General features: G+C 34.8%; 1 protein-coding gene across 1 annotated transcript; it reads left to right on the forward strand.

Moving 5' to 3' along the window:
• The first annotated feature begins 328 nt into the window (after positions 1–328).
• EIF1AX (eukaryotic translation initiation factor 1A X-linked) lies at positions 329–24,751 on the forward strand. Its single transcript, XM_074300944.1, has 7 exons — positions 329–866; positions 15,274–15,357; positions 17,276–17,379; positions 20,432–20,482; positions 21,253–21,334; positions 22,057–22,148; positions 23,587–24,751. Exons 1-7 carry the CDS (start codon positions 851–853, stop codon positions 23,590–23,592), a joined length of 435 nt encoding a protein of 144 aa, XP_074157045.1. The 5' UTR covers positions 329–850; the 3' UTR covers positions 23,593–24,751.

Genomic DNA, 24,751 nt, shown 5'->3' on the forward strand with positions numbered 1-24,751 from the left:
TAAGATAGTGGATGACTCATAATGAGTACCGTAAGCACATCCCATTTAAAAATAGACACGGGACTGCCAAGGTGTCAATCAGCTGGGATCAGGGACAGGGGCCTATCTCACTCCCTGGCCCAGCAGCAACGGCAGGGCTGGGGAGGGGTCAGCAAATTATGAAGAAGGCGCTGGTGGATCATTTGGGTTTTTGGTTTGTTTGTTTTTTTTTAAGAATTCCCATCCAAGTCCTAAATAAACCTAAAAGCCTCAAAGTGTCACACCATTTAGGTCAGAAACAGCGGTTGAGTTACAACAGCGACAAGAGGAAGACCACTGGAAGCGTGGAGGGGGACTAAATAGTTTCGCCGCTTGGAAAGACGCCGTAAGAGCTGTGAGGCTCTGTAGCTCCGCCCCCTCGAACACGACACATTCCTCGCGCCCGGACGCAAAGGATTCTCGTCCCCGCGCGTTCTAAGGAGTCGTTTCCGTTGGTCGCGCCTGCGCATTTGAGGCCGGGAACGAGAGCCGTCGGCGGAGGGAAGCGACGCACGCTCCCTGCGACGCCATTTGCTAGTTCCAGAGCGTGGGACGAGAGAGGTCGCGCGAGAGAGACTCGCATACATACTGAGTAACTAGGGATTTTCTGCGCACGCGACATCTCTCCTGTCCGGCCCCCCGCAATTTCACCTCACCACACACTCCGTGCCTTCCGGAGTTTCCAACTCGCGACCTAGCGCTCGTTCTCTCCGCCCCCTACGAAAGGGGTTTTTCTTCTACCTCGCCCAGACAGGCGAAGCCCGCCCGCGCGTCCTTTGGAAGAGCCACCGCCCGAGAGGGAGACGGAGACCCCGCAGAGGCCGCCGCAGCCATGCCCAAGAATAAAGGTAACGCCTCCCGATCGTGATCAACCCGCCTTGGGCCTGGTGACGCCGGGTCGCGGCCTAGGCCGCTCCTGGACGCCGTGGCGACCTTCCATGCCCCTAGTTCTAGGCGTCCCCGCGGATCCTGTGTGCCCCGGGAAGAGGGAAGGAGGGAGGAAGTTACGGTCCCACCTCCGAGTTCGGTCACGAATAGGCAGAGTGCCGACGCCATGTTGGTAGGGCCTATGGGGGAACAAACTTGGGAGGGGGGGTTCTCTTCGCCCCTCCCCACCGTGAGGTGAAACCGAGGCTCGCAGAAGTGCTGGGCGGACTACAGCCTGCGGGACTGACTCCGACCAGCGCATGGGGTTTAAAAGGGCAAAGCCCCTGAACCCAAGGCCCGTCTCTAACCACGCCGACGCGGATCCTGTGCCCGCTTGTCGGCATTTGCGCTCTCCAACTTTCTAAGAGTGTAAACTCTAAGGCCATTAAAACTCTAGACCCTGTAGTGGAAAATGCTGTACTCTCCAATGTTTATCCTGGCTTTCTCTATGTGCTTTCTCAAGTTCATCATCTGGTCTGATCTCTCCTCATCTTCTACAATCCTCTCCCCCTTTAAAAAAATCTAATTCTTATCCTCACCCCTCCTTTACTTTTCCTGATTATGTGTTTAAAGTTTCTCTTCAAACGAGTAGAGTACTTCAAATAGTGTCGCATTTTATGGTATTAAAAGTAGTCTTTAATTGTTCCAAAGTAATACGTGTAATACACGAAATGGAATGTCAAGTCAGCAAAGCATATATTAAATGACTATTAAGTGCAAAGCACCATGTTAAGCCCAAGAGATTGGCAAAGGAAGGCTCTAAGAGATTGCTTTCTAGGAGCCCCACTGTTTAATGCAAACAACCACGTGGGTACAAAAATAGAGATAATCAATAGAAAAAAGACCAGTAATTTTTTTTTTAAAGACTAGTAAAGGCTTCTAGTGGAAGATATTTTATTTAGGATCATGTAAAACGTTGCTTGTAATAATTAGAAAGATTGTTTCAGTATCCAGTTGATTAAGAGGGAAAAGTGATTTCCGGATTCAGTGGGGGTGATAAGATAGTGGAAGAGATCTCATTTGAGAGAAGATTTGAGGAAAGAATTCTCTGTAGACTTGATTTTCCTTTGAGTCTTGGTTTCTTACCAGTTGTGGATATCCTTTCTTATGCAGGAGGAGAATTTAGACTGAAATTCTGTTTGACTTTAGCTCTCATAATCTGAAAAATCTGTTACTTTGTCAACGTGGACTTTTTTTCGTTTTGTGCGATTCTTGAGTATATGTGTATCCTGTATGTTGGACAATTCAACTTGTCCCTTGCCTTTCGTTCTCTCTAGTGTAATGTTCCCCTATTAACTTTTTAAAATATATGTGTGCGTTTATATGGCAGTAAAGTAACAAAGCTGTGTCAGATATAGTGAACTCATTTTAAAGGATCACTTTAGAGTTTTGTTAATTTTATTCCAAAGTACCTTTAAGAATGGTATTCAAGATTTTGTTTTTGAGGAGAAATTCCCATGTGAATTGGATGTTTTAATCTTCTTTAACTTGACAATCCAAAAACTTTGTTGGTATAGTTTTGTTGATACTTAACATGGTGAATATGAATCTGAGGTAGTTGAGGTAGGTAAGTCACAGTCAGGATATTCTCAAATAGGCGAGTACAATCGAGGAGCCCCTAGATGGCGCAGTGGCTCCGACCCTGGAATAGGGAAGACCTGAATTCAAATTTGGTCTCTGATACTGAACACTTCCTCTTAGGTTTGTGATCCTGAACAAGTCACTTAACAATTTTTGGGGGGGAGGTGTTAAGTAAATAAGAGAGTACAGTTGATCTCTGGAAACAGATACATAGTAAATTGAAGAAGAATCAATATATATTAACCTGCTAAGAACTGAGGGCACAAAGATTTTAAATGATTTCTGCTCTCAAGGAGCTCATAATCCAGTGGGGGAAGACTTACATATAAAGAAGCTGGGGGGGTGGAAGGGTGGCAATAAGAAAACTCACTCAGCCTTGGTGGGAAATGATCTGATTAGGTATGAATTCAAAATGCATTGATTTCATTATACAGAATGAGTTTCTAGAGTTTGTGAAGTCAAGAAGAAGGGCAGTCAGATGGGAAGTGATAAGGTGAATACCCTAAACTTGCTTGCTATCCACTACATGTACTGATTCTTTCCTTCTAGTTACAGGTGCCCCGGCATTTTGAGATAGGTGTTATAAGACACTGAAAGTTCCCTTGATATCTTAGCCACCTGTGCAAGTTTATTGCTTGCTGATGTCAGAAGAACTTGGAATTTTGGCACATACTTATCTTGAATATTTGAAAACTTTAAATCGGTGAATTTTAGGCCATCCTTGTTTCCTTCCAGAAACAGAAACTCTTGAGTTTAGTTTTTACATTACAACTATAGATGTGTAACTAAAACTGTTCGCATTAACTTCTGAACACTAGACTTAGTGCAAGAGTTCTTAACCTTTTTTTTCCCCATGGATCCCTTTGAGAGTCTGGTGAAAAGCCTTTGAATTCCCCTCCTTAAAATAATGTTCTTAAATAATTGAAAGAAATTCTAAGTTTCAGCTAGAGGTTAGTAAAAATAAAAATAACAATTTTCCTATCCAAGTTAATGAATTCCAAATTAAGAATTGCTGAATTACTTAATGTTTTCCAGCCAAATGGGATCTGGTGCTTTCCTTCATTTGTTTTACCTACTTTGCTTCTTCCTGCTTCAAGGATGCCAGCATAGCTCTCTGCTTCTAGAAATAGGTTTGCCCTATTGATGATATTCAGAAGAAAATTAGATTTGGTGAGTTAACTGTTAGGCAAATTGGAAAAGCAGTCTTCGGTATAACTCATTGTTTCCAAAGGATTTGAGGGAAGGAACTGCTTAACAACTTAGCTATTCTTTGACTTACTGCATTATTTATCTCTTGGTGACCCCCTCCCCCCATCTGTCCTCATTTGTTGTCTCCTGATCGATCTACTTTGTTCCCAAGTCCTAATGCAATTTCAAAATAATTTTTAGCTTTGAAAACTTGAGTGAGTCTAGATTAAGCCTAAATTTTGCAACTTGAATTTATATCGAGAATTCCAGGGATTGTCTCATCTAAATTCAAATTAGGTTCTGTAACCCATATTTTTCTGGGTTTTTTTTTTTTTTTTTTTTTTGTTTGTTTTTACTTGTATCCTCTTTCTAAACTAAAAACTTCTTTCTATAGCCCTCTTTTTTCTCATCAATATCTCTTTTAGCAAACTCATTTCCTCTATTTTCAGCTACTGCTTGTATGTAGTTGAATTCCAAATTTGTTTCTCCAGATCCTTCCTTACCTTTGGCATCTCAAATTCAGTATGCCCAAAATTAAGTTGTTGTTGTTAACAACTACCTCCCAGGATTGATGTGAGGATAAAATAAGATTTTTATTTTTTAATTTTTTTTAATAGTTTTTATTTACATGGGCAATTTTTCAACATTGCCAATTGCCAAACCTTTTGTTCTAATTTTTCCCCTCCTTCCCCCCCCCCCCATGGCAGGTTGATCAATACATGTTAAATATGTTAAAGTATAAATTAAATATAATATATGTATACATGTCCAAACAGTTGTTTTGCTGTACAAAAAGAATTGGACTTTGAAATAGTGTACAATTAGCCTGTGAAGGAAATCCAAAATGCAGGCAGACAAAAATATAGGGATTGGGAATTCTGTGTAGTAGTTCATAGTCATCTCCCAGACTTCTTTCGCTGGGTGTAGCTGGTTCAGTTCATTACTGCTCTATTGGACTGATTTGGTTCATCTCATTGTTGAAAAGGACCTCATCCATCAGAATTGATCATCATATAGTATTATTGTTGAAGTATATAATGATCTCCTGGTCCTGCTCATTTCACTCAGCATCAGTTCATGTAAGTCTCTCCAGGCCTTTCTGAAATCATCCTGTTGGTCATTTCCTACAGAACAATAATATTCCATACTATTCATATAAAATAAGATATTTTAATAGTACTTTAAGTAGTATATAGATGATAGTAATAATGTTAATAGCAGTAACAATAATTAAGTCTTCCCACCCATCCTTTACTCTGCCAGCTTTCTATTAATAAATTATATTAACTCCCTACTTGGAAAAGTTCACCAAGTATATAAAGTTCATACTCCTTTGCCTGACATTCTAGATCTTTTGTTTTGTATTTATTAAAATATTTCCATATAAATCATTTTGGGAGAAGAAAAAACACAAAGGGAGAAAAAAAAAGGAAAGGTTGTACATATTGATTTACATGCAGTCTCCATGTTCTAAGTCTGGGTGTGAATGGCATTTTCCATTTATTTATTGGTTTGGCTTTTGGTTCATTGAATTACTGAGTAGAACCAATCTATCATAGTTTATGAAGTAATTTAGAGCATTTTTTCATATGGTATTGTAGATTTTCCATAATTTAGTGTCACCTTTCCTTCCTTCTTTCCACCAGATTTGTAATTTAATCTATATGGCAAATTTCTTGTAAGGAAGTTCCCTCCACTGATTCAGGTTGAGTTTATACAATTTGTAATCTTAGAAGAATTGCTTGGGACATTGAGATGTTAACCTTGCCCAAGGTACTAAAGCCAATGTATCCTAAGGGGGAATAGAACTAGGTTTCCTGGTTAGCTCTCTGTTCTCTTATGCCTTCTTCATCATACATTTCCAGCCCAGTACAATCCCTTCTTTGCCTTTTTTTCTGCCAAGGGCCATTTATATGTTTATAACATCATTTATAGGCCATACACAATTATCAGCTTAAGCAGTGGGAGGTTGAGCTTTTCACCAAGTTGCCTCAGTAAATGATTTCATGCTCATAAATTTCCCCACTCTTGCTCTAGACAAATTGAATTTGGTCTCTTGAATTAATCCTATTTTCTTGCCTTTGTCTTCATGTTGTTCTTTCCCTTTGCTTTACATCCCTTAAGACCCAATTCAAACTCTACCTCCTCCATGGAGTATCTTCCCTTATGCACTTTTCCTGATGATTCCCAATATGTGCATCAAGGGCTTTTCTCCCTTCCCATATATAGTTTTTTGCATGGAGTGCAAAATCCAAATGCATATCTATCATTATCATTTTGGTCTTTATTAAGCCCAAAGAAGATATTTAGTTTGATGCAGTGTTTTACAACATTTTTAGACTGTCATGATGGGGGGAAAAATACAAATTCATTTAAAATAACTGAATTCAAAATAGCTCTCTGTTGACATGTTATATTTTCTTAAGCAGTGGATCTTTATGAAGGGCTTTGAAATTCTTACACCTTGAAAAGGGTCCTTAATTCAAAGGTTGGGAACTACTTAAAGTAACAACTCTTCTCTTAACTTTTATTAAGTGCTTGCTTAATAAAAGCACTATAAAGCTTTTCAGAAAAAAATGGGATTTTACCTGGATCTGGAAGGAAGGCCAGGAAAGTATAAAAGGTGGCTATAGGAGAAAAAATATTTCAGGTATGAGGGACAGCCAGTGAAGATGGAATGCTTTATTCTAAGAAGGTGAGGTTCAGGAGGTTTTAGAATACATTGGGGGGGGGGTAGACAGGGAGTGAGTAAAGTATAAGACTTGGAAAGGCGTGTTGGGAGAGGGCAAATTATGATGGTCTTTAAATAACTAAACAGAATTTATTATTTTGTTTTGTTTTGTTTTTGCTGCTGAGGCAATGGGGTTAAGTGACTGTCCTAAGGTCACACAGCTAGTCAGTGTTAAATGTCTGAGGCCAGATTTGAATTCAGGTCCTCCTGACTTCAGGGCTGGTGCTCTATCAACTGCACTACCTAGCTGCCCCCTACTAAACAGAATTTTAATATTTGACCTGCCTTTAAGGAAGGTCACTGATCGCTAAATGGAGTGAATAATGGCAGTATATCAGCTAGCAGGATATTGCAACAGTGCAGGTGTGAAATAGCAAGGCCCTACACAAAGGTGGGAGACAGTATTGGGAAAAAAAAGTATATACAAGAGATGTTAAAAGACAAATGCAACGGAACTTGACAACTGATTAGATAAAAGATCTCTTGTATGTGACATCTGAATTGTGTTACGAAGGAAAATAGGGATTCTAAGAAGCAAAGGTAAAGGAGTGCATGTAAAGCTATCCATAAAAAGACATGGAATGCTATAATAAAGAATAGTTTAATTATGTGGAAGGCATAAAAAGGCGAAGTAATATGAAATAAGGCAGGAAAGGTATATGTGAGGACCAGATTGCAGCTGTAGTTAAATGACTATGTTCAGGCAATCAGGAGCCACTGAAATTTTTCAGTGCGATAATATCTGTTTAAATTTTTAAAGCAGAGACTGGAAACTGGTACCAGGTGAGCAGTTTTACAGAGCTAGATCCAGGTAGAGGCTATGTCAGTGAGAAAAAAAGGGGCCAGTAGAAGAGTAGCTGTGGAGATAATAAATAAAAAGATGTGGCAATTGGCTAGATATGAGGATGAGGAAGTCAGGAATGACTCAGGATCATAGAGGGTTAGAAGGGACTTTAAGCAATTCATCTAATTCAACTCTCCCTCATTTTACAGAGGAAATATAGTGATTTTTCAAGGTCATAACTTGAAAAACTATTTATATCTAGAAGCAAGTATTCTTTCCATTATCCCATACTCCCATTCCCTAAGGACTAAAAGCTAAATGCTTGGGTTTTTGTTTTGTTTTGTTTTTGTTTTTTGTTTTGTTTTTTTAAATAGGGGGATTATACACTAAATATAAAGAAACTTGGAGAAGGAATGGGATTGGAGAAAAATGAGTTGTGTTTTGGATGTATTGATTTCAAGGTAGTTATGGGACATCCAAGTAGAGATGGGAAGTAGACAGTTAGAAATAGGTCCAGTAAAACACTTTGCTCTCCTCTCTAATAAAAGTAGACATTGTGGTGTTATATTTATCTGTATATAAACTGAGGCAGAAGGGATTGCTTTTTCATCTTCAACGTGGAAAATTGAAACTAGCCCACTGAAATGGGCTCTTATCCAAAGCATTTGGCTCAGATAAACCAAGGCAGGGAACTTATAGGATTTTAGCTGACTGAGGTTTAACAAAGGTAGATTAAGGGTGGCAAGGATGCTGGGACAAGCCATAATTTCAAGAAAGGATCATAACTTAATCCTTACAGGCTAAGGGGTCAAGATAAGGGCTCGGACTGGAGAAAGTGAGGTGTGAGGGGCAATACTCAAAAGGAGGGAGAATTATTCCAGCCAGGATTGAGATAAAGCACCTGGAGTATGTGACTCAATGGTATGTAAGGGTAGTCAGAGCTCCAAGGTTTTTCCTGAGCTCTTTTTTTAAACCCAATTTACAGTCTTAATAGCAAGGAAGGGTGAGTGACTTTGTATCCTTCCTAATACATGGGTAATTAATAACTGTTTCATTGAAGTGTGGAATTGAGACAAAATAATTTGTGCATATGTGTAAAATAACCACTTTAACACAATAAGTGGTCTTTTCTCCCTCTTTAAGAGGTCTAAGGAGGGAGAATCCCGTATCTCTTAAGGCAGCTCATTTCACTTTTAAGTTTTTTGTTTTTTGTTTGTTTGTTTGTTTGTTTTGAAACCTAAATTGTCTTTTTGAAATTTTCTTTCAGTGCTTTTAAGTCTATCCCCTTGAATTCAGAGAAAACTCTGTTCTTATCTCTAAATCACAGCCTTTCAAATACTTGAAAGAGCTGTCCTCTTCCCCCAAGTATACTTTTTCTGCCTTCCCCTTCATGCCCTATCACTTTAAATGAATTTATGTATGCTGTAATCTGAAAGCCTTTCCTTAACTATTCATTGCCCTCCGTGTTCTAGTCTGTCATGGATAATTTTTATTCTAACTTTGTTATCTGATGTGTTAACTGTTGCTTTCAGTTTGGTGTGAACTACAAATGTGATTAGCATACCATCTATGCTTTTAACAAATTATTGATGAAAGTAAGTAGTACAGGACCAAACATAGATCCTTTCTGACCAATACTGATTTGTATTAGCATCAAATCCATCTTCTCAGTAAAAGTTTATAGGAGGATGCTTTTATCATAAACTTTGGTATGTAAAGCCCAAGTAAGTTGTATCTGCTTCATGTAGTAGTTTCATGATGGTTATTTTAGAATGACCTGTTCTTAATGAGGGTGTATGCTGACTCTTTTATTATCAACATGCTTTGTAATAGTCATTAATTTCTTTTTCCATTCACCAAATTACCTTCATAATAATCCATTATAGAAATTTTCTCAGTAATCAGTGAGTCAAGCTCACTTGACCTGTGGTTTACAGATAGTGTTCTCTTTTCTTTTTTGGAAGTTAGAACATTTGTCTTTAACGGATTTGGTGGTGTCTTTTCCATTTTTCCATGATCTTTCATCAATAGTGTCTTCGCCAATCAACATCTGACAGTTCTTTTAAGATTAAAATTAATGCATATGGTCTAGGTTACTAGTATTCATCAAGAACAGTACCAATTCCCTAAATGACTTAATAGTCCATTATTTACAATAAAAACTTATTTTTTATTTTTCAAAGAAAAAATAAGTTTTTAACAACTCTACTTTTATTATGCTTTATTTTTAACCCATCAATAACTTGTCTATTAGTATATTCCCTTTAATTATGTGGATTGTAATTATTCCTTTTTGTTCATCTTTATCCTTCCTTAAATTACCACTAGGGCTTCAGCCACCTTTCTGAAAACACTAAGATACCAATAGTCACTTAAGCTTTGGAGCTGGAGCACACTCTCTCTCTCTCCCTCCCTCCCCCCCCCCCCCCAGGCAGTTGGGATTAAGTGATTTTCCAGGTAGGAAGTATTATGTGTTTCAGGTCACATTTGAACTCAGGACCTCCTGACTTCAAGACTGGTGCTCTTCCACTGTGCCATCTAGCTGCCCCCTAAGCTTTATTTCTTAACATTCACCTTTTTCATATGACTGACCCAACTTATTTTTTTTTTAATTGTATATTTCTCTGATTGGTGTCCTTTACTCATGTTTGTCTTGAAGAGTCCTTATTTATAATATGCTGTAACCTGCTCACACCTACCATTAAATTTTATGATAATCATTTCTTGTATTTATATTTAGAGCTTTCTAGGAAAAGTATAGATTTCTAGAAATTATATTCATCTAGTTTTGTATACTTCTATAAATCTATAAGGTTATAGAAAAATTCTAGGTTATTGATTCAAGATTGGCCTAAGCATCCACACAAAAAACTAAGTGGATGAAGAAACCAAACTATTGATGGTTATAACAGATCTCAGTGATAAGCGATTAGTTACTGAGATTTATGACATGTACTTTTATGGACATGGATAGCCTGTAGAATTATGAGAGGAGGAGCTAGAAAGGAAAGATTTGTATATGGTTTTTATTTTCTCTGACAGTTTATAATTACCTTGAACGAAAGGACTGCCTTTATTGCTGTTAAACCTTATAGAATCAAAAAAATAGAAGTTGGTTTAAATGGAAACTTATTATTCATATTTCAAATCAAGAGTAAAGGAACTAGCAGAAAGATCTCTTACTTTCCTGATGAGGTTCTGAATGGTGAGTGTGGTGAACAGAGAGAAACTGAAGCTTTGATAATAATCAGTCCTGGGTTAGACAGGAATAAAGCTCTGGTCATTTTACTTCTGTGATTCCACCTTCGGAAGGTAATCTAGTCAGAAATTCAAGTTATGTCAAGTCTCTAAGCCTAACATTTTCTCTGTAAAACAACTTATGGCCCATGACTTTTTCACTGCTGCTCTCCTTTATGTCAGTCTGCCATGGCACTCTTTCTCCTTACCCTTTCCCCTTGCCATGTGGTTTCTTTCCTAACTACACTATGCTTCTCAACCCCACTTCTCCTTATAGCTAATTCTTTTAAAATATTAAATCCCTTTCAGGATTTAGCCTGCCAGGTTAGGGCATGCCTCAATTTCATGGATGTTTCTTTTCTCCTGGTAAATGGCAAGTTTCACGAGGGATCTTACTATTTTCATCATTAATTATTAAAACCTTTTTCTATGCTCTCCCAACTTTTATTTCTTATTTACCATTTCTGGTGTCTATTGTATCCTATCATTTTGCCTGTAACCTCTTCCCCTAAATAAATCTACCTTTTGGTAAAGATTAGAATGGCCATTGTGAATTCTTCATATAACCAAACTCTTAACATTTGGTTCCTATGTCATCTAGTGTCTACATCAGCCAGATTGCTCCCAAAATATATCTGACTCAGCATCACCAGTTAGTTAATCTTCCTGAAGATCCCCTCCATCTGCTTTCAAACCCAGAGTGATTCTCCTTTGTTTACAATACCCAGAATCTATATTCATAGCCATATATGGTATTCTCTCACTTTCTCCCCCCCTCTATCCTTGCTCAAACTAATCCTATCACCTAAAATGTATTCTTCCTTTAACCAAATCTTTATCTCAGCCCTCAAGTTGAATACTATTTAATTTGTGAAGCTTTCAGTGATTTCTGTCCTTAATGAAGAGTCATCAATTTAGCACTTAGTGCTGTGTCTCTTTTTTTCTTGAATATCATAATCTTCCTTAACTAGATTACCAAAGTTCTTAAGATTAGGCTTGTTGTATCTTAGAGTTTTACAGTGTTTCTCCTCACTTTTGCTTCCTAGGTTAAACTTGTTTTAGAGGGGGAATAAATATGGGATTGATTTTATGAAACTGATTTTTGCCCCAAGTCCAACAAGATTAGGAAAAGAGAAACCCAAAAATCACCTGAAAGAAATTCTTTGGAGACCAGAGATAAAAGAAGAATATAAGGGTGGGATAATAAATATTTATAAATTGAAAGGGAGGCATAATAGATATGGTAGCATTAACTTTTAACTTTTTCATTCTCTCAGATCCAGCTCAGGAGGACAAAACCTAGAACTTTTGCACAGGAGAATCTATGGTAGGGTTAAAAGGTAGTCTGTTAACATTGGGGTGATAAGTGTATACATTTTTCTGGCCTAAAAATTAGTTATCAAATCATTTTTTTCCCCTCTCAGAAAAAGGATGGGGCATTGATTCCTGTAGAGTCATAAACCAAACAATGGGACTACACAAAGGGAATTACCAAGGATTCTCTGAAAAACTTTGATCCTGGCCATATACAAAGTAAATATAGAATGTTTCATAATTCTTAAAAAGGTAGAGTTCAAAACAATTATCTCTGAGGCTGATGGTGTGATGTTTTTTCAAGTTATCCAAAGAATAGAGCAGAACTTAATATTTATTAAGCCCTCTTATGCATTATGCTAATTGTTAGAGAGATACAGAAAGAGGCAAAAAAAACCCAAAAACATAGTTCTTGCCCTCTGCTGAGTTTATATCCTATTGGGGGTGCCAACTTGCAAACAAAGATATACATAACAAGCCATCTAAATAAGAAATAATTAACAAAAGACACTAGAATTTTAGTTGGGTTGGGAAAAGCTTCCCATAAAACTTGAGATTTTACTTTGGACTTGAAAAGTTAGGGAGATTAGTGTTTTGCTCAGCTAACCACCAGGAGGCTACTGTCACTGGATCTAAGAGTATGTCTTAGGAAGTAGTGTTGGAAAGGTAGGAGGGACTCTCATAGAGGGCTTTGAATGCTGAACAGCAATTTGTATTTGGTTTTGTAAACAATTAGAAGTCACTGGAGGTTATTGAATAAAGGGGAAAAGGGAAGGCTAGGGTGGCATGATTAGGCCTTCCTTTGTTTAGAAATACCATTTTGGCAGCTGAATGAGAGAAGGAAGGGAACTTGGAGAGGACAGTTAATTGAGGTAGGCAAGACCCATAATGCTGTTGAGGGGCCTGCATTATAGTGGCAGTAGTGTAAAGGGAGGCATATGGTATACAAAATATTTTACAGACTTGAAATTGACAAATCTTGGCAACAGATTGCATATGAGGTATTTGGTAGTGAGGAGTTGAGAATGATTCCTAGGTTGTAGACCTGAGGGATGGGGAGAAGGAAGTATATTTGTAGTTTTCATTTAAATAGTGAGAATACTGGACTAAAAATGTGAACTACCATTTCATTTTATCAGCTGTTTGGAATAGATAGTATTGAAATTGCTGGCCCTTTCTAAAGTGGGAAAGTCCTTGAAACCACAGCAAGGGAGTATACTATGGTTGCTAGTGCCTCTTCATATTTTTCCCATTGCCAAATAATTACTTTGCATATATTTTATAGGACTTATGTTGTATATATTATTGCATTAGAAGGTAAGCTTGAGGGGAAAGATTATCATTTTTATTTTTGTATCCCTAATACTAGATTATCCCTAATAATAGAACCTATAAATAGCAGATACTTGTTGCAACATAATTGATTAATAAAGGTTTTAAAACAGCTCTGAGGATTGTTTCACATCTATCAAATTGAATAGGATGTCCAAAAAAGGAATTGACATTTGTTAGAGAGGATGGTAGGAGGATAGATACACTCATCAATTGTTTCTTGGAGTTGTAAAGTGATCTACCTGTTCTGGAAGGCAATGAAACTTTTCCAAAATAAACTGTGCATGCTCTTTGACCCATGAACTACTAGAAGTATTCTAATTTACTCTAGAGTAAAAGGCCTGATGTACAAAAATATTTACAGACCCCCCACTCCCAAGGGGACATGGGTGAGTTTCATAGGATCTATAATCTGTGAAGGAAGAAAAATTATTTTATGTTCACCAACTTCTAACTGAAAATACAGTATTTTCTTCAATTATTTAAAAAGTCATCTGAGAAAGTATTTAGTAGGCTTCACCAGATTACCAAAGGAAATCCGTGACATTTAAAAAAAAAAATTAAAAACACCATCTTGGTTTAGAACCCTTACAGTTACTCAAATGTGTTAATTTTTGCTTTTTATTTCAGAAAAAGGCAGCTTAGATGGTACAATGGGATAGAGCCTGACCTGGAGTTAGGGAAAATCAAGTTAATTCCTTTCCAACATTTAACTTGCTATGTCATTTGTGAGCAAGGAACTTAAGTCTTTATCTTTCTTCATCTGTCAAGTAGGGATAATACCTGCTTCACATAAAAGGAGGGGGTAAAATAAAATTAATTTTTGGAAACCTTCAATCACTATATATAAAGGTGCTAGCCATTAGTAGTTGTAGAAATCTTTTAATTTATTTCATCAGGACCTCTTAGAAGTCGTCTTATTTTGTTCAAGATCCAAATTTTTCCTATAGAATTATACTCGGCCTTTCAGAATAAGTTACAAGCCTTCAACTTTTTCTTCATAGAGTATAATATTCCAAGATTTTCCTTTGTAATGATTGTTTCTTAGTGTTGTGTTCCTGACTGTAATTTCTTGATAATTGAACTTGGTCTATTTTCACTGGTGTTTTGTTTTTTTTTTTTTTTTGTTTTTTTTTTTTTTTTTTTTTTTTTGTTTGTTTGTTTGTTTGTTTGTTTGTTTGTTTATGAACCTAGAAGCTCTAGAATTTTGGTTTTTACATTCCTGATAGGTTTTTTTTGTTTTGTTTTGTTTTGTTTTTCTATTTTCACTTTGATTCTAGGAAGGTTTCCCTAATGATTTCTTGAATAAAGTGTTGGGTTTCAAGCTCCCACAGATTTTCTGAGGTTGGCTTCCTGGTTTGAAGATCAAGGACTTCGTTAGATTTTTACTAGAGTTCTATTTCTTTTTCTGTAATGCAATCATTTTGCTTTTTTTCATTTTTTAAGGACTCATTAAGGTTTTTTAATCTTTTGTTCTAAGTTATTTTCCTTACAATTCTTTGTTTCAAAAGCTCTTGTTTTACTTGTAATAAGTTTGTTTTTAATCTCTTGCTTCATTTCTTCTTGTCCTTGTTACCAGACCTTTCTCAGAGGCTTTGCAATTAATCTCCTGAGTTATCCTCATAAACATTTCTCAATCCATATTTATTCACAGTGCCAGAATCTACTTTTTACTCCTCTCCGATCTTTACTTCCTGATTTGGGACTTTGTGCTAAGAACATGCTTTACTCCCTGCTGTATTTTTGAATGAGATATGTAGGATCTCCTTGGTTTTTGACCTTATTTTCTGGGTTGCTGCTTGCTTTTACCTCTCCTGGTGTGTTAAATATAGACTTCGAACAGTCAGGTTTCAAGCTCCCACAGATTTTCTGAGGTTGGCTTCCTAGTTTGAAGATCAAGGACTTCTTTTGTTAGATTTTTACTAGAGTTCTATACATTGAAGTGAATTGCTCTACAATTTTTGGCCCCTTGAAGATTAACCAGAAGTCCCATTGCCTGTTTTAGGAACTACCTGTATTCATACCCTCCACCTAGGACATGAAGAAAATTAAAGATGTGCCTGAAATAATGTTGGTTTTGGTTTTAAGATTTACACTTATTTTAGCTATGGTTACTTGACATATCTATATACATGTTTTTTAGTTTCTTTTTAATCCTTAGGTAAGGGAGGTAAAAATCGGCGCAGAGGAAAGAACGAAAATGAATCTGAAAAAAGAGAGTTGGTCTTCAAGGAAGACGGACAGGGTAAGTATACTATTTTTCTATCTTTCTAAGTTACCAAGTTTCTAACATGTAGATCATGTTTGGGACTTGTTAAAAAGATACCTTCCTTTGTCTTAGAAAGGGAAAATTTTAACTAGAAGACAAAAGAGCAAGATTAAGCAAAGAATGAAAACGTAATAATTTATAGGGGAAATGTAAAAACAAATTTCAGCTTAAAATAAAATATTTAGCTACCTCATTGTTAGAATTATTGGATAGAGGGCTAGCCCTGGACTTAAGGAGAATCTGAATACAAATCTGGCCTAAGATATTTACTAGCTCTTTGATCCTGAGCAAGTCACTTCATTCTGATTGCCTTAGTACCTCTCTTACCCTCTCCTCTCCCCCCCCCCCAAAAAAAAAAATTTTTTTTAATAACCAAGGAGTTAAAGTTGAATGAAATTTTGAATTGTGAGGCCATTTAAACTTACTAAATTGAAAAATACAATTATTAGTGATATGACTGTATGTAGCACCTTAGGCAGACAAGACAATTTAACCTCTGATTTCACTTTACTTCTGAAAAAAGTCCTGTGGGCTAGCTATATCATCAATGTCAAATTCAAATAGAAATGGGACCACTAAACATAGGAATCCTATATCCTCCTTTTTGACTTAGAAAACCACAAAATAACCTTTTTTTAATCTACTTTATATTGTTTTTTGTTTTACTGTTAAATATTTCCCCATTACATTTAAATCTGGATCTGGCTAAGTGCCTTACAGGCTGCATGTTTTGATACCTGTATTACATAATTCCTAAAATATCTTCCATTTGTTAAAAATGTGTGTATGTATGTATAAACATGCCAATATGTGCATATATTTGCACACATAAATACACGAAACTTCTCAAATTTTCCTGTGGTTAGATGGACCATTTTATTTTAAGGGAAAGCAACATAATGAATTAGAATAATATTGTATATTTGAAAAGTAATTTGATAAATCTGGTCTCGGACACTTAATACTTCCTGGCTATGTGACCCAAGTCACTTAACCCCAATTGCCTCCGCCCAAAAAAAAAAAAAAAAAAAAAGGTAACTTAGTATATTGTCCTTTATGATATGAATTTTAATAAAACCTTGTTTGGATTAATTGGGTGAGAAATCCAATTTAGTGAAAAGCCTGAATTATAAGAATTTTTTTTTTTTTTTTTTTTACAAGATTCCAGTTTTATAATTTTCAAATACACATGGCAAATCAAATGACACTTAACCAAGTAGAATTATTCACTTATTCTATGAATATGGTTTAGTATTTGAATTAAAATAATTTTAAATTATTTTATCATTTTTACTAAAAATTTCAAAACAATCTTTTAATGATCCTGTTGTTTAAAAATAATGTGGCCAGCCATGACAGCACATGGCTGTAATCCTTCTCCCAGGGAGACTTGAGACTAACAGATATCTTGAGCTCAAGAGAAATTGGTTATAGTGATGTGAATCCAATTGAATGTGGACACTACACCCATCATCAACATGGCGAGCCACCAGGTTGCTTGGCCAGCTTGACCAGCTAGCCCAGTTGGAAACAGAGAATGTCAGAATAGCCAGATCAGCAGTGGGATCAGGCCTTTAAGTAGGCCCTATACTTCCACCCTGGGTAATATAGGGATAACTAATTTAAAAAAGAAAAAGAAAATTGTACGTATTGAATGTTTTATGAAACAAATTAGTTCTTTGTAGCTGTTTTAAAGTCCTGGGGTAAGATGTCATAAATGCATTAATTTGTTCTTCAGGTGGTACCTTCTGTATTATGTGGGTATATAATAATGATCAGCAGCAAAAATCTTTTTAACATAAACCTTAGTAACAGGGATGCACTTTTAATGAGAAATTTTTGGAGAGCTTTCTTTTAATGTATGTTTTCCCCTCCTCTTATACTCTGTTTTCAGAATATGCCCAGGTGATCAAAATGTTGGGAAATGGACGATTAGAAGCAATGTGTTTTGATGGTGTGAAGAGGTTATGTCACATCAGAGGGAAATTAAGAAAAAAGGTATATGTGGGGAATGCACTGGGTATTTTTTTTTTACAATATAACTAATTATAGTTTTAACTGCATTGGAGCTCCTATACTGAAAGCTTCCAGATTTCCTTAAGACCTGCAGCATGACTGAGTAGAGTAAGAACTATATTGGTAATTAGAGAACCAGGGTTTAAATTCTAGTCACTTAGTACCAGTATGATAATTGGTATCAAATAAAACATTGCCATGTTACCCACACTGGGGAGGGGAGAGAGGAGGAGTGTGCATTAAAAAAAATAAAGAAAAAATAGGGTTTTGTGGTTTTGAGAATAAGTAGAACAAAAGAATAAATACAAGTAGGATGAACCACTTTGCTTGGACTCAAAAAAAGCACTTTATTTATTGTTTTATGTCCCAAAGTACCAGTAATGAATTAAGAAAATGTCAGGCAAAGATATCAACATAGGAATAATCAGCTTTTTAAATTGGATGTTAGATATTTGAACATTTAGGCTAATTGATATTTAAATGTTTAGAATGTAGAAAGACTGATAACTTTGAGGCAGCCAAATTTTTTTAAAAGCATTAAATTTGGAGTCAGGGCCCCTACTTCCTTGCTCAAATCATCATTATGCTTCTTGGGAATGATGTGTAAAATGAGAATATTGAATGGGATGACTTCCTAAAGTCTTGTCTAATTGCAAGTATTAAGACCCTATAAGCACTACTATGTTTTCTGTGGAATCCTTAAAGGTTTAAGATGTTATTATATAACAAATATATTATAGAAAATGTAAAAACATTGTAGATGTTACTTTTTTCTAAATTACAGCTTTTTCTTAATTCTAAATGAGTAAAGACTTCCCTAAATTGTTATAGTTATATAAATATAATACTGTAACATTTCACAATGTAGCATATATTATTTGAAATTTTAATCAGATTTATTAAAGGAACCATTTCTAAAATTTTAAGCACATCAGTTCCTGAGATAGAAATTTTGCAGTTCTCTTTTCCCTCCTGTATTTATCATTCTCTACCACCAAAGTTGCAGTAGAAATATGGTATATCATGATTTATTGTGTTTAAATTCAAGAAGTATATAGTGTTCAAAAGCACTGAACCTAAAAGTAGGGTGTGCTGCCACCAAGTATTGGTAGTAGACCTGTTGTAAGTCTATACTTGTAAAAAGCTCTCAAGATTTTTGTTAAAGAAAGGTTGTGCATCTGGGAATTTCCTAATCTAGTAAAATCAAAGGGTTTAGGACCACTACCCTGGGCAAAAGAATTGTCCGGTCTAGTACAAGTTCTGGCTGGTAAGGCTTCAAGTTTGGGTTCAGTTGTGTATAGTATATCTATTGTCTGAAAGGGAATAAATAGAATGAGCATTTATTAAATACTTCATGTCAGGTTCTTGAGCTAAACACTTTAACGTATTATCTGGCTTGGTTTACAACAATACTGTAAGGGAGATCTTGTTTACTATTCCATTTTAGATGAAGAAACAAAAGTTCTGTTACTAGGGCCAGTCAGCTAGTGAATGGCTTAGGAATAAAATTAGAACTCTGGTCTTCATGACTTCAGGACCACAACTTCTACCATTATACCATCTTAATTCTTGAGAAAATTAGCCTATCTTTGTTCAAAGATCATTGACATCTGTTGACTACAAAGTGATAATTTTGCATATGTGTGTGTATTTGTTTTAATAGTATTTTCCAAATACGTGCAAAGATAATTTTCAACATTCACCTTTGCAAAACCTTGTGTTTCAAATTGTTCTCCTTCCTCAAGATAGCAAGTGCTCTGATATAGGTTAAACACAGGCAATATTTATCATGTTCTATACCCAAAAAAATCAGATCAAAAACAAAACAAAAAAACAACAGGAAAAGGAGGGGTGGGTGAAAACATTATGCTTATGGTCCACACATTAGTTCTCTCTGGATGTGGATAGCGCTTTGCATTACAAAGTGACGAAAAGTTAACTATGTACATTGTTCTCTTAGTGTTGCACTCACTTCATTTAGCTTCAGTTCAATTAAGTCTTTTCAGGCTTTTCTGATCAGCCTACTGATCATTTCTTAAAGAACAATATTCCATAACATTCATTTACCAAAACTTATTCAGCCATCCCCCAGCTGATGGGTATCCATTCAATTTCCACTTCCTTCCCACTACAAAAAGGGCTGTTACAAACATTTGTGCACATGAGTCCTTTCCCTTTCCCTCCCCTATTGAACTATTTGGGATACAGATCCAACAGAGACACTGCTGGATCAAAGGGTAGGTACTGTTTTTATAACCATTTAGGCATAAGAACTTTTTTTTTTTTTTTTTTTTGAACATTTTTCAAGTAGATGGATTTTTTTTTTTTTTTTTCATATTACTGGGAAAATATGTTAACCAAATAGTTCCTTTCTTCTCAGGACTTTTCTGTTAAATAATCATAACTAGTGTTTTTGTCATTTCTAGTGTCTTTGGTGGCTCCAAAAAAAGAGTACATTTGATGAAGAGGAAAAATTAGTTTACAGTAATGAAGTTATTTTGTATTTATGCTTTCCTTACACAGAAAAAAAAGATTATTTTACAATGTCTGAGAATAATCTGTGTTTATAAATGTGAAGAATATTCTGAAGTCTTTACCCCAGTTTTTCCTATATTAGGAAACATTTTTAACATTGGAGGAAGAATACAGTATTACTTTATTATTTGCCACAGTTCAGTATAATAGCAGTATGTCACCCATAAAAACAAAAATGATAATCATTATACGATTTCATTCAATTTCTCCACTTTTCCATCAAAAGTATTAAACACCTTGCACATCTGGTAATCTTTGAAGATCCCATTGTAGTTTTACTTCCATCTTATGTCTTTATCAGGACAGTAATAAAATTTGAATTGAATAGATACTGTTTTTTTGGGTTTTGTTTTATTTATTTATTTATTTCAGAGCTTTGTACTTAAGTGTTATATAGACATGGTTTGATGGAACATTTCCATATCTAAGCTTGATTTTGGTCCTTTAATTGTCTGGAATTTAGAGTTTGTGAATACAATATACTCTTTACCTTTTATAGGTTTGGATAAATACATCGGACATTATATTGGTTGGTCTCCGAGACTACCAGGTAAATATTTGCTATTGTTTTACTTGTTTGCTAACATATTTGTTAACAGCTTTTTGGAAGAAACTAACATCTTTCGATACCTTGATCAGATGAATGATCTAGAAATTCTGACAATGACCTTGTGATATATTTTTCTCTCTGTTGACTAAAGTCTCTAAAGTAGTACATTTCTTTCCTTATAAAACTCCTCTAACTCACTCTCATAACATATTAGAATAACATGAATAAATACATGTTCATCTTGGTCAAGCCTTTCCTGATATAATAATGGCTTTGTCTTATTGCCCTTTAGCCTTTATCTCTTTTTGTCAATCCTTTTTAAAAAATTCCTGTTTTCAGTTGTTTCAAGACATCTGATGCACAATTATATTTTACTGTGAAGTAAAACTCTTAGACACATTTTCATGCTATTGGTACTTTTCAAGTCCTTTTGGACTTGAAGCTTTTTAAAAAATATTTGTCATTTCCAATATAGTCCACTCCAGTTGGCACAATCTATAGAACATTCTGTAGCCATGATCTTTTATTTCTTCTCAAGCTGTGTACATTAGACACCTCTTCTGGCTTCTTGGTAAATACATTTAGAAATATATAGAAAGAAGTTTTTTGGAGGGAAATGTGGGAATAGATAAATGGCACATACCAGAATGATGAAATTGAATTTACTATTAGTCTTACTCATTCAATATTCAGATTGAAAGTCATTTATAAAACTATTGGTGATATTTTGGTTTAACCAATGTTGAGTGTGTTTTGTATACATTTTAAAGGATAACAAAGCCGATGTTATACTAAAATACAATGCAGATGAAGCAAGAAGTTTAAAGGCATATGGGGAACTTCCAGAGCATGGTAAGAAAGCAGTACCTATAAATCATTCCTTTAAGTTGTTTGTTTTTGCTATTATTTAGGTCAAAAATAAATCAAAAGAATTATCACTTTTACATTTAATAATTACCAACAGAATTTACTTAAATATAATTTACCTGTGGAATTTAACACTCTAATATTTCACATACTGAGAGATAATTGCAAAACAGAAGCAATGATTCCTATACTACCACCAAGTAATTACTTGTGGGACTTCTATTCCCATGTGATATCTTTGACCTTAAGGACAATGTTGCTAAAATTAATTTGGGGCATGAATAGACTAAGACATTTAAACAGCTTTCTTCTAGCAGTAATTAGTCCATGTTTAACCTGAGCAGGAACATGAGGAAATTCACTGTTAACATTCAATTTTTAGACCTCAATTTATCCTAATACAGTGATATCCAGTAGGTTTTTTTTTTTTTTTTTATTTCTAACTAAGGGGAAAAAATGGTCTTTTGTAAGTGCTATATTATATATAGATATCATTGCCATAAACTTCAAGGAAAATGGCTGTTGTTGTATGACAATGTTACTTACATACAGCTGGCTAGAGATGTTTATGTTTTGATTGGATTGGAATTGTCTCCTAAATGTACTACATATTTTTGCTTTCAAATGGTTTATAGATGATGTTGCTTGATTTTGATGGGACTTTTATTTTTAATGATCTGTTTGATTTTTTTTCCCTCCCCTAATAGCCAAAATCAATGAAACAGACACATTTGGTCCAGGAGATGATGATGAAATCCAGTTTGATGATATCGGGGATGATGATGAAGACATTGATGATGTATGTATTCAAATGATCTCTAAAAAAACTCAATCTTCATATTTCATCTAAATGTGTTCCAAGATTTAAAACAATACACCTATAATATTTTAAAATACTGATAGAGGAATTCAGAAGTAAAGTTTCAGTAGGATGCTTTATCCATGTGTAAAGTGGTCTCAACAAAGAATTTTTTCTAAAATATAAACATTTCATGTATTTTCATATAAATATTGCATTTATATTCTATTATGTATTTGTATGTTCTCTTATTAAATATACTTAATATCTAATGCTGATAACTGGTTGATTTTTTTATTAGTGGGCAGGATCTTTTTTGGGAGGGAGATTTTATGGGGAAGTAGTTAATTTGACCTTGAAGGAATAGAATTTTAGCTTGAAAGAGTTAGGAAGCATCTTCCAAGCACAAGGACAAAGTATAATTTTACTTTAAGCATACTAAAATGTGAAGGCAGAAATAACCTTGCTGTGTGTTTGAGTGGGAAGACTATTTGACTGGGTTAGAAGCTGTTTGAGGGGAATAATTTAGGATGAATTGGGAAAGGCTATCCCAGATAGCGGTAATCCTAATTTGGATTTAGGGTAATAAATAGCAAATGAAATAGGAAAAGATGGTTTTCAAATACTTGAATATTGTGGGTTCATCTTTGAGGGTTCTTGTGTCATCTCATGCTATCATAGATCATAAATATGCTAACATTTTAGTACTGAGAGTGACTGTGAATAAGAAGTTGGGTGTTTTTTTTGTTTGTTTGTTTTTTGTTAGCCTAGTAATGAGTTTAGGTTTGGGTTTTGTTTTTAAGTTTGCAAGATGGGTGTAAAATAAATTATATAGAGAGAAAATGGAAAAGACTTGGTAATTAATTGCATTTGGGGAAATTGAGAAGAATTTTAGGATAAAGGGACTGGTTTGCAGGGTTATGATGATCTGGAAACCATTATTTGGTTATATTGTTCTCTTTAATGCTCCTGTTACCTTGTAAGTTCATTGAATTAAATGCTTTATTAAATATCCCAGTTAAGCTTATAGTTTAGTAGGAAAACACAAAGCTTGTAAAATATTAGAGGTACATAAACAGTTGTATACCTTCTAAAAATCTGCTCTTCAAAGTCTGACAGGACTATACCCAATCTTTGTTGCTGGTTGGCCTCAGATTGAGTACAAGAAAGAATTCTGTTAGAGCTGAGAAAAGCATCCTAAAATATTCAGATCTGGGTCTAATATCTATACATAGATATTATAATATTTTTTACATATGTATTGTATTATATACAATATGTTTATTTTTAAAATATCAGGGATGACTTAGAGAAATTCTTCTTAGATATGCTTTTACATTCCAGCAAATTGTTAAATGTCAAATAATATCTTTTTTGTTAGACGATAACAATCATGATTTTATTAAAAATGAAATCTTGTTTTTACTCTATTTTACAGATCTAAATCGAACTCAACATTTACATTCCGATTTTTCTGAGGATTGTTCAACTTTGATAATTTCATTTGGATTTTTGGCCAAGTCCCATCCTGTTAAGAAGAATGAAAGTTCATTAGCATGAGTGCAGCTTGTTAAACCAGACTGATTTATTTTCGATGTTTGTTTTAAAATATTTATATTTCTTTAAAAACTGATAATGCTGAATTACCTTAAGCGAAATGTTAAGCCCATTTTGTCTCTTTGGTGAATTAGATCTTCAACGTTTGGGTAAAGAACCATAACATATCCATTTGGTTTTTTGTTTGGGGTTTTTTTTTTTTTTTCTTTTTTTTTGTTGTTTTTTAAAATGCATTACTGCCTTTCCTATTTTGACCACCTTACTTCCAGTAAATTGATGTTTTGAATAAATTGTTTGCCCTATGATTATCATGGATTATAATTAAATCCCTAGTTTGAATTTGCCTTTTCACTGTACAGAGTCTTTCTGTATGTTCCAGTTGCCTATAACTTCATTTGAGTTTTTGATAAAATTTAAGGGAGGCAGAAATCTGCATTTAAAGTCATAATGCATGTCTTTTTTCATATTTTAATAGCTTATGGCTATTTTTATACTGATTTTGATACTACACACATTTTCTCAGTAATCTCATCTGTTGCCACCATAAAAAAAAGTCAAATCTAAAAAGAGCATTTCAAAAATGCAGGTGTTTTTAAAAACTATTTTGAATCTGTAAGATTAGTAGTTGCAGAAATTGAACACTGGGTGGCACCCAATTACCTAACATCAGATATAGTCATATATTATTTGCAGAATTTTTTTGTATTAAACATGCAAAGAAAGTTTCCCAAACAATAAAAATAAATGAATAATTATCTTTTGAAGGTAAACATGTAGAATGTTTTTAGTTCAAAGGGTTATGTCTTAAATGTCATTTTATCTTAACCTTCAAAAGTTATGTACCTTGCAAGATAAAATTTTGGATAGTTTATGTACATTTAAATTACGGTGTATAAATGAAAATTTGATGTCAACGTCTGAAAATTAAGTTTTTGTCCAAAATTAACCTGAAGGGGTGGAAAAAACAATGGGAAAGATAGTCTCCAGTTTCTGAATGGAAAAACTACCCCTAAAAAAGTCTAATAAAGACTAAATTATTATGTGGA

Source organism: Sminthopsis crassicaudata, chromosome 3 (assembly GCF_048593235.1).
Source record: "Sminthopsis crassicaudata isolate SCR6 chromosome 3, ASM4859323v1, whole genome shotgun sequence".
In the NCBI taxonomy this organism is placed as follows: domain Eukaryota; kingdom Metazoa; phylum Chordata; class Mammalia; order Dasyuromorphia; family Dasyuridae; genus Sminthopsis; species Sminthopsis crassicaudata.